The sequence below is a fragment of the Spodoptera frugiperda genome, chromosome 25 (assembly GCF_023101765.2).
Source record: "Spodoptera frugiperda isolate SF20-4 chromosome 25, AGI-APGP_CSIRO_Sfru_2.0, whole genome shotgun sequence".
Classification (NCBI taxonomy): Eukaryota; Metazoa; Arthropoda; class Insecta; order Lepidoptera; family Noctuidae; genus Spodoptera; species Spodoptera frugiperda.
The window spans coordinates 7,551,609-7,568,346 of record NC_064236.1 but is presented as its reverse complement, the minus strand read 5'-3'; the positions used below and the strand labels follow the sequence as shown (position 1 = coordinate 7,568,346).

Genomic DNA, 16,738 nt, shown 5'->3' with positions numbered 1-16,738 from the left:
CTGTAGCTGCTGGCCTTGGCTGCATTGGATATTTAATCCCCCTTTGATCACCCCCCTTTGAGCATTTGTTCCCTCTTTATGTAAAAATGTATTATCATTATTTATTTACTTTCAAAGCTTTGTTGTTGCATTGTAATAAGTAGTTGCTTTAAACGGTTGGTTAACGTAAGTAAATTGCTTATCCTGTTTATGTTAGAAAAATATTAACTGTTGTCTGCAGGTTTTTCAGTGGCTTTGTATTTTTCAAGGAGATATTTATTTTCACAGAGGTAGTTTGTAATAGTTTTCAAGCCTTGACCTTTGATTTCTTTGTAGAAAATTCCATTTTTCTGATTTACTTAGTTAGATAATTGCTTTTAAAGGTACAATACTTAGTAATACGTGAATGCCTAAGAATGTACACGCTAAGAAAGCAATTTCTTGTTTACGCACAAGATTTGGTGCATTTTATCAGACGCCTAATGAGGCGTCTACCATCAACTAAGTAGCTAAGTAAAAATTGCCGTAGATGCTACAGCACTATCCAATATTTTATATAGCAACATTATACAAATAGGTACTTATACAATAAAGACAACCTATCGCTAAACTTTACCGTAGTACACTTATGAAACAAAATCCTGTGGTAAACTCGCTATCCATCGGGCGTTTTCCCTTTGGTCGAGTGAATGCAAATTTCGCCTAATGATGGTCGACCCCTGACTTTGTCGATGGTACACCTATACAATCGACTAGCAATCAAGTCTAGAATGCTAACAATGACGCAACAAGGCACGTGGCTGGATAATTGGCACTACCCCTACTGATGGGGATGTCCATCTTCATTACCATGGACTTACAATGGACGCACGACCATGACGACAAAAGCAGGGTAGCCATAGCAGCGCCCCACAATGCGTTCGTCCACTGAATGCGAAGGGGTCTGCATGGGTTTTGTATGCAATACACATGCCGGAAACAATCACGAAATTAGGGAATCGCATTTAATTTATATGTACATATGCTCGAACTGATAGGTGCACCGAGGTTGGTTTTATGCGAACTTATAATAAGGAACTTAATGTTAGGATATTGAAAAATCGATTATTTTGACCATCATGTCATTTGAATCATTGTTAAGGAGAAGCGGATTCGAATAATTGGGTATGTCTTAAAACTATAACTCCAGAAAAGTAATCGAGTGATGACCTCCCCCTAGATGGACCGACGATATCGTCAGAGTCGCGGGGAGCCAGTGAATACAGGTGGCCGCTTGTCGTTCTACGTGGAGGACTAAGGGGGAGGCCTTTGTTCAACAGTGGACGTCTTCCGGCTGATGATGATGATGTTGAAAATTGCAATTTTCCACCAGAAGACGGACAGCAAAATTTTTTACAATGTTCCGTGAACTAATTCACTTACCAATGCTATTATGCATGGTAAACAATATGACAACACCTTCATTCTCTGAAGAGGAGTTAGTTATTCAGCAATGGATGTCCTTTGTTCAGTACCTACCTAATCATCATTTTCTAGGACTTCGGGTACCTAGATGATGACAATAGAGCCCGTTATAGCCTGTTTAGTTATAGCAAAACTCAATAGTCGGTACCTATTACTTACTTACCTATAATAAAACTATTCGTGTAAGGTAACCACTTAATAGTAAGTATTTTTGTATTCAGTAATTAGCAAGACTCAAGCTTAAATCATTTCTATTTAGGTACAATCCTCTGCTACTGTTAGAACTACTATTTTCGGGAATCGGACCTTTTCATAACAATAGTGGATTTTAGGGCCATCTGTCGTAAGAATACGGAGCCAATACGCGAAACTTATGCATTTATATGAAAGATGGCGCTGATATTTTATTGTAACAGAGGGCGCTGGTTTACTAGGTGCAATATAATGGCGTAACATAATTAATAAAAATAATTTCAACGTTTTTAGATTACTTGCTTTCTAGATATGAAAGTGTGGGAGAACCATGCTTCGGCCCGAATGGGCCGACTCAACCGGAGTGATACCACGGCCACACAGAAAAACGCTTGCGTTGTTTCGTTGTATGAGTGAGGTTACCGGAGCCCCAACTATGCTCCTTTTCAATCCGCGATTCCAATACAACCCTTAAATAGTTAAATTACTAACCCCACAAGGCCGATAACACCTCTGGTGTTTCGGATATCCATGGGCAGCGTCGATTGCTTACCATCAGGTCATCCGTAAGCTCGTTTACGGCATATACCTTAAAAAATAAAGATATATTTGCATAGCGTGCAATGCGTTTTCGTGTTATTCAATATAATTTGGGTAAAATCACTAACAGTTTCATAAATTTCTGAGGTGGAAAGACATTCGAGTAGGCATTTATCGGATATTTTTTCAAGCTGTTCAATTTTGTAATATTTCTTTTAATTCGCAGTGCATGACCGCAAAGCCGAAAGTGTCCCCACTAATTGATCATAGTATTAGAATAATACAAATCTGACTCCTAAGCTTTGCAACTAACGTTAATAAATTTACCTACTTCAAAAATTAACGTTTTGTGAAAATAGTTAAGGATTACAATGATATTATTTCATCCAAGTACTCTAATTCCAAAACTGAAATTATTGATGTTGGGTTAATTGAATTCAGTTAATTGAAACTATTTCACAGGTTTGCTATTATGTATTTATTTAACTACTTAAATATTATCTAATTTACATAATTCCGCCTAAGTCAGAACAGCTATAAATAATTTAAAAAACGAGCATCGTGGGGAAAAAAATGAAATAAAAAAGCGTGAGAGAATTTGGCACTCCTTAGTGAAATATATAAAAAAATTAAATAAATAGTCACTCTCAATTGAGATAAAAAAAATCACATCAATAACATGTACGCATTATATTATTATATCTAATGATTAGCTCCTACATTTTGTGCTGGTACTGGTGGGGCTTGTCCTTGCGGGGCTTGTTGGGAGGCTTGGTGGGTGGCCTGTGCAGGGGCCTGAGGTTGGGCCTGTTGAGCTTGCACTGGCACCTGCTGGGCCTGGCCTTGGCTGGGCTGCGCTTGTCCTTGAGCCTGAACCGGCTGAGCGGATGGCGCTTGAGCTTGATTCAAGTTAGCCTGTGGCGGCGCTTGTCCTTGCGCTACGGGAGCTTGTCCCTGGGGCGGCTGGCCTTGGTATTGAGCTTGGGGTGGTTGTTGGTACTGCCCCTGCGGCGGTTGTTGGTATTGTGCTTGGGGTGGCTGTTGGTATTGCGCTTGTTGTGGCTGCTGGTACTGTCCCTGGGGGGCTTGTTGGTATTGGCCCTGAGGTACCTGCTGGTATTGGCCTTGAGGCGGTTGTTGGTATTGTCCCTGTCCCTGCTGGTATTGCGGTTGTCCTTGTTGGTATTGCGAGGGATGTTGTTGGTAGGGAGGCACCTGTCCTGGAGGCATCTGGCCTTGAGGTCCGGGTGGGTAGTACTGCTGTTGGCCTTGGAACTGTTGCTGGTGTGCCTGCTGTTGGTAAGCCTGTTGGTGTTGGTAAGCACGGTATTGTTGGAGCGCCTGGTGGATTTGATGCTGAGCGCCGGGGATCGGTTGGCCGTGGGCATCAACCTGTAAAGAAGACAATTACCATTATAATATTTTTTCAATACTGTGACCTTGAATGTAAGCGATTCATATTATGAGAGTAATTCCACAAAATATGTCTACTAAATTTTATATACGTCCGCGTCCAAACTAAATATACACCTATTTATCTACGACTAAACAAACGAATTACTTTGCTTTAGTATGCATACGAATACGAATAAAAATACGCTTCATGAATACTAATGAGATTCATAATTACTCGTACATAATATTGTAACAACGATGTGAATACATAATTGAAATATGTATTTAGCTCTCACAAATATTCTTCAAGGTTGTATCTACTCATTTATGAAAAATCGTGTGTTCAGCGTTTGTTTGTTAATATAACGTAGTATTTCAGTTCACATCCAGGTATCAACAAGATAGATTATTATTTAGGCAATGGACCTACATCATTACTAATGGTTACAAAATACTAAACTAACTAACTAGTTTTTAAGAGTATCTATACATAAAAATCTATTGCTATTCGTTAGTCTCGCCAAAACTTTGAGAACAGCAGGATCGATTTGTTGTTTGCCGCAGTCTTTAATTATTTGTGGAAGTCAAAATTTAAAAGGAAAGAAAATTTAAAAGGTGGGAAAAAGATGTTTCAGGCAGTACGAAGTTTGCCGGGCCAGTTAGTGCTTATTAAATACTTGTAAAAACAATGCTTACCAATCCACGCTGCTGCAGGTACCTCATCTCATCCATCCTCCTTCTCTCGTACTCTTCGTACTCAGCTTGAGTGTAGACCTGATTCTCTTCCAGGGTCTTCCATCCTGGAAGGTAAATAAACCACATTTTAGAATTATGGACGAAATACTTATATGTGAGAAATATATTATTTGAGAGATGTATAAATAAATTTCATTGTTTATGGCTTAATAATACATAATATAGTTATTATGTTGGGAAAAACGTTTATTATTATAACGTTACCTATTAATTTTCTGTTTACTTTATATCGATACAAGTATGTTGTTGTCTTTCTTATTCTACAAGAGTGTTTCAGAATATTGTGATGGATCACGCATGAATGTTGTTATGTTCAGCATCCCAATAATATTTACGAAAGACAACACAAATATGAAGGTATACTATAATTTATTAGGTGCTCGGCCCAAAATGTAATTCATATGGGACACAATGAACAAGAAACTCCTTCGTTACTCTAACACGTATTGAAACGTACAGAAGTCCTTATCCATATATAGTGAGAAAAATACAGGAAAACAACCACCTATGCAGCGATCAAGGGAATTATACAATAATCATTCAATTGTGTCGCATATGGCTATGCACGTACCGACAATCAGAAGTAATCACTTAAGCTGTTAGCAGATGCAAATTGCACTGTAACCGGAGATCCCTTGGTCTATTTTTGACCCACACCTATTATCCTATTGCGAAAGAGTTGCACCTTGAGGCGGGTTGCAGTGGCATTGTAGAATGTTTACAAAGTACGTAATTGTTGAAGATGGTTCGAGATTATTCTTTCGAGAAGTACAAATATAGAGGTAACACTACCTTGTTGTTGAAGTCATAAATGTGAATGTGACCCATTTAAAATCTTGGTATGGGTATAGTTGATTTATGAATTAGAAATTACATGTTTATAACAAGCTTAGTTTAGCTTCTATACATAAATTCTTCTATATATAAAACTGTATTTATGTAGATTAAAATTGCATTATGGAACGTGAAAAGTATTGTATACCTTCTTAGGTAAAGCTGTCTATTGTCCAACAGTAAACTATCATGGACAGGTAATATTCTGTAGTAAACGATTCGGTTTAAAAGTATATTATACGTCGTGTATAGTCCAGCTGCAGTAAACCTTCACAGACTGATTGTGTTGACTATAAAAATAACGAAGCCCGAAGGGGCAGGCAGAGATGTACATTACGGCACGCGCCACTGTACAATGTACACCCACTTTTCACTGTTAAGGTTATAGTCCCATGTAGTAAAGGGTGAGGGTGATAAAAATATTCACTTTAAAAGTACGCACCTTCATCCTGGTTGAACTCCGCCTTCTGCGTCTCAGTCATAAATTCGTTGAAGTCGATCAAACCGTCGCGGTTCTTGTCATTTTCCTTGAAGACGTGTTCGCGCATCCTCTCCATTTCCTCTGCCCTCTCATGCAAGTCCTTGTTCGGTCCTCCGGGGCCATACAACTTGTCTAGTTCCTTGATGAACAGAGCCTTCACCTCGTCAGCGTCCCAAACGCCATTACCGTCAACATCTGTTTATAACAAGATTAAAGTATGACCGTAACAAATGTGAATAGATTAATTTAATTAATTAATAATAAAAAAGTAATTTATTGTTCTGTTAATTAGTAATAAGTAAATGAGTGGTTTCAGTACTGGTAGACTGGTAGGTAATGTATAAACTAATGTCGAACATTTGGAAGACTTTCAAGAAAAGCACGTATTCCTTTTTAAAAGGCAACGCGCCTGTAACTACTCCTGTGTTGCGTGTTTTCAAGCGCGGCGCTGATCGCTTACCATTAGGTGACAAGTCTGTTTGCCCTCTACTCCATAAAAAGTGTTTGTATGAATTTCTCTATAATGGCAGAAAAGCTATAAGATTTCTACACGATAACAAAGCGTGCAGCAGCTCTATGTTTTATCATAATAATGTTGTCAGCTAAACATTTTCATATTAATGTTTATTATCAGGTTTTCACCTACAAACTTAAGTAGAGCATATTCGTGTCAGCAGGCATTTAATGTGCACGACACAAACTGGCTCATGAAATAATTTTGCTTTAACTTTATCTCGTAGGTACTTATAACGGAACGAAAACTTTGAAATAAGTAACCATTAACCTCTTGTCTGTCGGTATTTAAGACACAATAGAAAACATCATTAGAACTTGAGAAGATATTTACTATTTTAGGATATTTACCATGTTCATTAATGATGAACTGAGTTCATCCGTGATCTCGGCGCTTGCAACAGTGCCGAAATATCGGAAACTCACAGACCTTAACAAACATGGTAAATATGGCGAATCAAAATCGAATGATATTGTTAGTGACCATGCCAGTTAAAAAACAATACAATATATATTGTGTCTCGCGTAGATCTGCGTTCCGCGTTAATCGATGATACGTCAGTAGGTACTTTAAGTGTCAATCGTTTTTCTATACATTTGTCTGTTCTGGCGTTACGCGACCGATGACTAGTTTTCATTGGTATTGTACACTCTGTACTACCTAATTAATGTGAAATTAAATTCTTTCCTATAGTAAAACAATTCCTTTCGACGCTAACTGCACAGAAGAATGTGTGAAATTCATGTGGTTTAATATAAAAATGTACTAATTGTCTAATAGTGCTATTGCCATTTATGAATTGTTTTGTGTAAACAATGGATAGTAGTATATTATCGAGAATAAATCGGGGAATGAGCAAACAAAACTCAAATAACAATTACCAAAACCAAAAACCAAATCAAAATAAATACTTAACAACAAACAAACGCAAACGAAATGGACACACTATCATGCACAAATCTACATAATTTTCATGCAAGGCATATTATTTTAAACACAACTCTGTATGATAATGAAAATTACTTCAAACAGTTGTAAAAACTATTAATTAATCAATAAAATGAAAGCAAAATAAATGTTATAAAAACTCAAAACTACATGCAGGTATGTAAAATCCAAAGTAGCGTGCGGTAACCGTTGAAACTCATTTATTTTTCATTGTGTTCGATCGAGTTACCTACCGAGAACGATTACTTACTAATTGATGTTCTAACTTTATACTTGACTTGCACGCTATGGATCTTACCATGCATCATGAAAAACACCTTTGCATTGAAATCTTTAGAATCCATTTTGTCGGCGTTTTTCCATATCTCTAACAACTGATCCTTTGTCACGGGGTGATGAAGCTGTTACAAATAATTAAAAATTAATAACAAATTCAAGTTAGCACTCACCATGCATCATGAAGAATGCTTTGGGATCAAATTGTTGTTGTTCCATATGATCTTGTTTCTCCCACACTTCCTCCAGTTGTTGCTTAGAACCGGGGTGGTGAAGCTGTATTTCATCAACGTCATTTTGTCAAATTTTGAGTGAGAAATAATCGTAGGGGTAATAATGTAATTTGAAATTAGTAAAGTCGAGTCCATATCGAATTACTTGAAACAATCAGTCGGCCTTATCAGCAGCTAGGTATTACAACGTCGATGTTTTTGAATATATTACAACAACATCAAGTATTGGGGGGGAATTCGACTATTATATTAACGAATCTTTTATCTTAAAACACGTCATTACAGTTTATCAAGTAAATGTTATTCGCGGGACAGTAACTTACCGGCTTGTGGTGTTTAATAGCCTCCTCTTCTTGCTTAACCTTCTCCAAGTACTCCTTCTTCTGAGCCTCCTCCATACCCTCTACTTTCTGGTGTTCCTCAAACTTCTTTTGCATTTCATATTCCTGAAAATCGATTTATTTACATCACTGATATGATATTGCAAAACGACATTGAGAAAAAATTGGATATCAAAAGTGTTTTGATCGTAAAATAAGTCGGTGCATTAAAAATGTCGTAAAGTGCGGCAAGAGAGTTCGATTGTTTTTGAAATTGAAATTAAAACAGTCAGTAGGTTTCGTATTACAGACTAGACGAACAAATTGTATACAAAACGTGTGAATGTAAAGCCATCTATTATGTCTTCATATTAGTTTTGTACCTTAAATTCTTCTTTCCGTTTTTTGTCAGCAGCTTCTAAGTCAGCAGTAGTCTTCTTAATAAGTTTTTTCAAATCCTCAATCTCAAATGTGTGTGGGTTATTGTGATCTAAATGTTCATTAGTAGCGACCTGTCCTGGGTGTTGTTCCAAATTATTCGTCAATTCGAATTGCTGTTGATAAACAAAATTATTTTAGTAACTAAAAACCTAGATAAAGTTTCAAAAGAAGATAGAACAGATAGCTTGATTGCGACCTTTATTCTTCACATTCATCATTCATCTGATAATTATACAATTGATAATGAAGAGCACTAGGTATTTTTAGTACAATTTCCCAAGAAGTCAAAACACCAATTTCTTTATCGCAATCAAGGAAAATACTCTTTCTAAAACCCCTACTCCAAGAATAAGAAAGTAAACAAACTCTGATATAAACAGTAAACAATTGATTAACTACCAAGTACCTAGTAGTTAATCAAAGAGTTTCGCAATAATTCAAACAAGTTATCGTACAAAAGGCCCGGCATTGAGGAAACAAATACTTAAATGTGCATTTACCTTAGTAGCCAAATGACGTAGTCTGTCCAACTCGCGTCGTTTTATTTCGTCCAATTTTGTCCTCACATTGTGATTAACGAAGTCCAGTTGTTCAGCTATTTTTCCAGACTATGGAGTAACAATGGAAATGAGGTTTACGCAACTTGATACGTGTAATTATTGATTTCAAACGTGATACAAGCTATGTAATAAGGCATTTGATTGTGTAATAGCATTAAAGATACGATTGTTGCATTATGTCGTGGAATTTTATGTAATATGCTAGATACGTCTTCTTATTTTCTCGTAATGAAACATTTTAATGGGAAATAAGCTTCAAAATTGTTGTAATAATAATCTCACCCGAACATCATCTTCGTTAGCCTTTTCCAATCGCTCCCTGAAGTCAGGATCACTTTCAAGAGCTTGAACAACCTCCTTTAGGTACCTGTGGTATTCCATGTACTCCTCCTATGGGTAAAATAAGGTTTTATTGTTAGAAAACTTAGGCTTAATTAGCTATACATATTATAGAGTTATTTACGAAACGAATGCTTAACAGTTGAGACATATTACTAGTTAGATTTTTATAAAAAAAAAAGGAATAGTATTTAATAGAAGCTTCCAGTTACATTACGCAAAGCAATGTTTATAAACAGTTTATGTAACGAAGTGTGTTTTGTTAGTGTTACTTGGTACACTTTCTAAATCACGGTTGAAAACAGGTTTTCTAGCTTAGACCATAAAACAAATCGCTGTGCATAATTTTGCATTTGTTTGCCTTTAATAGGTGTAATCGCCTTGGATTTCATGGTTCGCTCATATTTTGTACTAAGCAACTTAGTCACAGCCAAATGATTCAGAGTTCAGACTTGTATCGAATTCAAAGTGTCGCAAAAAATATTGTGAAAGCGAAAGTGAGCTTCCTTGTCATGTGTTCATTATATTCTTTATAATGTTATATTACATAACTAATATCGCGATTTTTATTTGCAAAAGGAGATATACAGAGTCCAAGACGTAGGTATTCGTTGATCGCAACTTCTACATTTTGGGCGCCATTAAATAAATACATATAACTATACGCCCCTCGCCGTTCGATCTCCAGGCCCCAGCCCCAATAGAAAAACCAATAAATTTTTAGATCGGAAGTTGAATCTGAAATTCGTTGACCACTGTGACTACCAAATCCACAGCACCATTATGTTACAACAATGAGCCTCCTTTTAGAGTTAAATAATCTCTTTTTTTACGCAAGCAAATTCAAGAGAACATAAATTATCGCTTAGCTGTTACTCTTGTTAGTAAAGTAGTATCAGTAGTCATAACAGAAATGTTTAATTAATCCGACACTTCCTTTGCCCACAACTGAATGTGGCATTATACAAACAATAACACAATACATGACTACATGTTATGCCTGTTTCTATGCCAAAAATGTAAAATTCCACACTTGTTTATAGGTATTCAATGTTAATCAATCACAGCTGTAAGAAAGAAATACCCAGTGGGTTTTTCCTAGTCAGCCTTATACATTAATGTGTTAAATTATTCATCACCCTATCTATTGTAATTCCCCAAAAATGTAAACAACATTTATTACTCACAAAATTTCGCTTTTGATATGACAAGTTTCATTTCAATAAGCTATAGTTTGCCTATTCTTAAACAGACAGCAATAATTATGAATAGAGCTGGTATTTTTTATTATTAATAAATATAACTAGTAAATTTGTTCTGTATTTGATTCTGTTGTGAGATAAAACATAACTTAGGACAATTCGGTTTTCGAATAATTCATCAGTTGGTCTGAATTTTTGTCATCAGACTCACCCCCTATTACAGGGGAATCATAACACAATTGGTGACATTGGTTAATGCAAACAGATGTATCTGCCTCCCCATTTAAAAATTAAAGGGTGTGATTTTTATTATGTACGTAAAACCTAATATTATTTTATTTCATTTCCGACCTATTTTTAGATGCAATCAAAGTTTGAGTATGGAGTTATGCTTAAATATTCACTTTGTACAGCTGTGTCATTAATAATACTTTTTTATGTTCAATATTACTCAAAAAACTTCGCTGTGCACAATCACAAATTAAGAACAATAATAATAGTTCATGTAAGCACATTCCCATTGCCTATAATCATAATGAAAGATTGCATTGTTAGCAAAAGTAGGTCTGTAAACATGTTTACAGAGATTCATAAATACAGACCTGAAATGAAGCACAACAATACCTTTGTGTGATTGATAAAGACATAACAATTACTGCATTTTCACAAATGAATAACTGGGATAGATGCTAACTATTGTTTACAGCTGTAACATGTGGCATTTTTTAAACTGGATACCTATTTTTGTATGGTATTATAATTTTTCTTTATTTCTTTTACTTCCATTAACTATATTGGATTTTATTACACATACTGATTACTGTTAAAACATTTTATGTGTACACAAGTGAAAACTCCTTAGTGCACAACATCATCATTTCATTTTAAGGAAATTAAACATTAATAGTCTGATTCATTAAATTAAATGAAAAATACATATAAAATTAATGCAACAAAATCATTGGCAGAATAGAAAAAACAACATAATGTATAACATGTGTACATACAAACACAAGCTGTATGGTAACCACAGAGTCAATGACATTACTTTTACAAGCAGATATGTAGAAGGCCAGTTGCTTCTATTTTTAAACTTGTAACCTTTTGAAGGCAAAGAGAACAGAGCAAGCTTGGGCAAGTATGTACAGTACAACTGGGAATTACCTGGTTAAGTACATTAGTAAGGAAAAATTTACAGATACATACCAGGTCATCCTTGACTTCGCTGTCCTGCTCAGTAGACTTATCTGGAGTCACAGGCGGTGCATATGAACAGTGGAGTATCATCAGCACAAACAATAAACTTGACAGCAACTTCATTTTGCCTAAAACAAATTCATTATCTAACTAATTGATCAACAAATTGTTATCTTAGCACTTAATGACAGAAAAATTAATCAAGCAATTATTTATTCTGTGAATCAATAATCTTATCTATCTTTTTAATAAATAATATAATAATGATGACAAAATGTAGCATCTATGGTGAGTAAGAAATTACCATAAAATAGTGGTGAATTTCTTTTCAATGTAGTTAATAAGTGTCAAGCCCTTTATTTACTCATGTTATTACATAAGTAAATATATTTTTGAAACAAAATGTTAATTTAATATTTTTGATTTATGTTTAAAAATCATTAAATAAACCAACCAAACATAAATTATCAATAAATAATTATAACTGTAACTACTTACTAGCAATAAAAAAAATTAAATAACACTGTAATGGTATTTTTTATAAATACTTACAAAGACTTCGTTGAACACAATTTTAAAAACAAAATTATTTGATAAACACAATATTACGGAAATATACAAGGTTTCATCACATTTGTTACTGTGTGAGCGATTTGTTGAAGTGAAATATCCTATTGACGTGTCCCAATCATCGCATAACCTCGAAAATAGTGGTGTGCACCAGAAACTCAAACAAGTAATAGTCGATTTTAGTAGTATGACAGAAACATTAATAAATCGAATATTTATGTTTAATTTTTAGTAATTATTGCATTTACATTGTATAATATTATTTATTTATTGATTTAAATTCATATTTTTTATGTTCAGTGTTGCTATTGTGTGATAAACCTCACAAATAACGTACTAATTATAACTAGTAATCGAATAATAATCGCATACTTTAAAGTAACCTATTCATGCTAGTTCTACTTTTATTTAATTTTTTTTCGATTATAATAACAATTACGTTTATTTTTAATCAGAACAGAATTTCATAAATAAGTTTATGGAACTGTTTATGTTGATATGGTCTTAATATTATTTTCTACACTAACAGAGTATAAGGTATTTTATGAAAAAGAGTTGTAAATCAAGAATGATTATTTTCAGAACTGCGCGTCACTGCCGTCGGCCGTCGGCCGTCGGCCGCCGCCCGCTCCCGCTAGCCACCGCCGGCCGCTACCGTTTCTTATGTATTTCATGTTTTCAACTTATCTCTCAAAGAAAGTCTCTTAAGGGCAAAAGTAAGAGTCAACAAGTGTATTTTCCGGCATAATTTTTTTTAATAATAGATTTAGTAAACAATAGCAATTAAAATAATTTGGAAAGTACTGGACCCAACTTTCTTTTTTCAAAACCAATTACCAAAATCGTTTATTTACTTTCCTATCTAATAACACAATCACAAAAAGAATAACACAATACACAAAAAGAGTAAAAATTGTGCAAAATTTGAAACTTTTCACGTTCTTATACGTAATTTTACTGTGAGGAGTTTGTGCCCCTTTAATTATAATAAAATGCTCGAAATTTTCAATCACAAAAAATTAGTTTACTGTCATACTGACAAATCAAAAAATAATGTAATTATTACAACAGAAGTCCGCGCTTCGGTGTAAGTATCTTTCGGGAAGTCGAATGATATTCTTTTTTATAATCCCCTATAAATTAATACAATCACATAATCGTAATCAGGGTGGTTCAAATAGCCATCGATCCCACCATGAAGTACTTGGGTTTGGGGCTTGGGGCCTGCAGTGCCTAGAGCACAAATTTATTTGGAGGGCATAAGTTAGAGGACCGTTAGGATCACATCCACGATGTCTTATGTGTACTAATTAGACTACCGCTTTAGAGCTCGATGTATAGGTACTCATAGAAATTTATTAGTTACAATGCAACGCCCCCATCAGGATCACCCCCATTGGAACTTTGTCAAGTCCTGATGAAGAAACGAGGGAACAGATTTTTATACCCATATTGGGTTCAACATTGAGATGACCCACCCAGTACTACTAAATATATCTAGCTCGCGAGTAGGTATAACTTGCTGCTTATCCATGTAACGCCATGAAAAGCATACTATGTGGCAGACGCTGGTGGAGTATGGTGATGGACGATTTGCTTTCATCTGTTGTCCAAATGATTATGACTGGACAGCAATTTTGTTATGACTGAGTAAATAGCAGGAGGGTTCCTGCAGTAGGCGTATTAAGTACAGTAGGAGAAAAGAGTAATGTTGCCCTCTTATTATCGTTTCTTTTTCGAATACTTATATTTATAATTGATTTTGAAATGGTCATAATATTGTTTATTCAAAATATTGATAAAGTCATTCCTAAAAATTTTACTTCTTTTCAGACTTTTGATACATCATTGTTGTTTTTTAGTTTGATTTTCAAATATAAAAAGAAATTATGTTTTTTTTTTGTAATTATTCTACAATACAGTGCAGCTCTAGGAATAAAATAGTATAAATAATCGGTATGAATGGGAAGCATATTTCTAATTTTAATCTGTGATTATTTTTGACATTTAGTACAGGAAGAATGACGTAAATGTTGCTTCTTCAACTTCCTATTTACCGTTTGTTTACATTTTTTGAGACGCCGTTGTCAACCAACACAATTTTATCAAACATTGACGATTGCTGTATGAAACTGTAGAATGATTGACTTAATTACATTACACGTGTAACGATTGATTAAATTATTGTTTTACGAAAGCCCAGCAATACGTATAAATCAAGATGAGAACAGTTCCAAAGTGGGTGAACAAAATTCATGAAGCCGACAAAGTTGAATTTTCCAGGTAAATACGTATTGGATGTAAAATAAGCATGCCCATGCGGTCAAGACGGTCATTTATTACTCATATAGTTGTAATATTTTCGGCTCTGCCCGTTTAATAGGTTATTGATTTCAAAGTAACAGTCACAACTTTAGCAAAAGTTCGAATATTACGACTTAGCAAGCTTTATTTAACAAAAATAGCATTACATTTGAAATTCTATTACTTAACTTATTGGACTTCACTCATACTCATTCCGTAATTATTTACTTATTTTTCCAGTGTCCACACAATATGCTTTAGTCCAGATGGTAGCCAGCTAGTAGTGGGTGCTGGTGAGAAGGTTATGGTCTATGACCCTAGGGATGGAGCTCTCGTCCAGTTACTCCAGGCCCACAAAGGAGCTGTCCATGCAGTTGCTTATTGCGGTGATGGCAAGAAGTTTGCAAGTGGCAGTGCTGATAAAAATGTTATCATTTGGACTTCCAAAATGGAAGGGATATTAAAATATTCGTAAGTTGTGTGTCAAATACTATGCTGGCGTCATTGCTCTGTCTCATCTCAATACTAATAAGACTTCAATATGTGCTTAGCGTCTTTATTATACATATACATCCTTTTTCCAAATGTAACTCTGTCTAATATTATATTTTGAAACAGCCACAGCGAGCCAATCCAGTGCCTTGCTTACAACCCAGTGACATACCACTTGGCATCATGTGCTCTCACCGATTTTGCATTTTGGTCTATGGATGTCAAAGCTGTCCAGAAGTACAGGGTGTCTGGACGAATCACCAGTTGTGCCTGGTCTACTAATGGTCAGTACCTGGCCATAGGTCTGGCTATTGGCGCGGTATCTATCAGAGATAAGGTAAGTTTAAATACTGATTGTTATAAAATCGGATATATGATTAACAATAATCATCCGAGAAATCAATAAGAAGAATTAGGTTTTTGTTTCAAATGTTTGCCTTGAAGTAATCATTCTAAATATTTTTTTTATTGATGATAAGTATATAACAAAGACACAGCTTCAGCAATTTGTGTTTATTGTAATATTGAAGGCTTTTTCAAACAACCTTAATAAAAAAGTAATTCTAAAACAAATAAATGGAGATCTAAGCCTATATAAGTTTACAGTTCAACATTCGAATCAATATCAAACCGTAATAACACAAAGACAAATTAATATCAATATCAAACTACACTTACAAAACAATTAACTATATTTTTCAGATGGGTGATGAAACACACCGAATATCTCGTGATGCAGCAGTGTGGGCTGTGGCGTTTTCAAAATCAGTACTTGTAGTAACTGATTGGAATGATACTTTGTCATTCTATAACACTCAGGGACAACAGATCTTGAAGGACAGGAATATTGGTAAAGAACTTTTACTTTTTACTATTAAAAGTAAATACAACATATGTAAGAAGACAGAAGCAAGTTTCTCTATTGCAAAGAATTTACCGAACAAATCAAGTAATTTTGGAGCCTTCTCTATATAAAAGAGCTTCAAAGCTTTCCTCTTCATAACATTGCCTATTGATGGTACATGTACACATGTTTTCATTAATTATCCAACCCTTCATTCGCAAACTTTATCCTCTTTGATGTGTATGAGAGCCGGTAGTCATTATCTGACCCCTCATTGCGTCGTAGCAAAAAATCAATGAAAGCATCAACCCTCACTCTGTGAAAATTAATAACAACCCCATCACACGGTAGTCCTTTATATAAAAGGACCCTTATGTACAATACCACCCTACGTGCTTCCAGAATGTTCTATGGACTAAGATTAAATAAGTCTCAGATCAGTCACAGGATGTTAATAATGTATTTATACATGCATCAGTTTTGTTTTATGATCGAGAACTTAAAAGTTTACTCAGCATCATGCACCTTTTTAGAAAAGAAAATCTACTCAGCCCCACATTTGAACTTCTGCTAAACCAACATTTAATAAAAGTGATCTGGTTGGTCGGTCTAGAACATTGTACTTACTGTTTTTATTTTCTTAAATTATGTTGCCCTACACTAGGATTATCTTCTGTATCATGGGTGCATTTACAAACATACAAGTCAAAAAGTTGCTTGGCAGCCGGTTGCCTACCCCCCGTACCAACCATGCAGTTACTTGTATTGTTATAGAATGGAAATAGTCAACAAATTCTCAGAACTTCAATTGGTATTCTAGTCCAGGATTATCCATCTAATATAAGTTTTAAGCTATC

General features: G+C 34.9%; 2 protein-coding genes across 3 annotated transcripts in view; one reads left to right on the top strand and one right to left on the bottom strand.

Annotated features, from left to right (window-relative positions):
- Window positions 1-2,629: 2,629 nt before the first annotated feature.
- LOC118282307 (nucleobindin-2) lies at window positions 2,630-12,390 on the bottom strand. 2 transcript variants are annotated; one of them, XM_035603331.2, is made up of 10 exons: window positions 12,224-12,390; window positions 11,681-11,799; window positions 9,216-9,323; window positions 8,874-8,981; window positions 8,316-8,486; window positions 7,936-8,058; window positions 7,553-7,655; window positions 5,603-5,836; window positions 4,267-4,370; window positions 2,630-3,567 (listed from the first exon to the last, which is right to left on the bottom strand). In XM_035603331.2, exons 2-10 carry the CDS (start codon window positions 11,792-11,794, stop codon window positions 2,878-2,880), a joined length of 1,755 nt encoding a protein of 584 aa, XP_035459224.2. In that variant the 5' UTR covers window positions 11,795-11,799; window positions 12,224-12,390; the 3' UTR covers window positions 2,630-2,877. The 2 variants fall into 2 exon arrangements, with proteins under 2 accessions (XP_035459224.2, XP_035459232.2); XM_035603339.2 differs by lacking the exon at window positions 7,553-7,655 and adding an exon at window positions 7,402-7,504.
- A 1,872-nt stretch (window positions 12,391-14,262) lies between these two features.
- Window positions 14,263-16,738, top strand: part of LOC118263389 (intraflagellar transport protein 122 homolog) — a 30,469-nt gene continuing 27,993 nt past the window's right edge. The window contains 4 exon segments of the mRNA XM_050704460.1: window positions 14,263-14,524; window positions 14,786-15,016; window positions 15,164-15,374; window positions 15,740-15,887. Coding sequence (XP_050560417.1) covers window positions 14,463-14,524; window positions 14,786-15,016; window positions 15,164-15,374; window positions 15,740-15,887 — 652 coding nt within the window. The 5' untranslated portion in view covers window positions 14,263-14,462.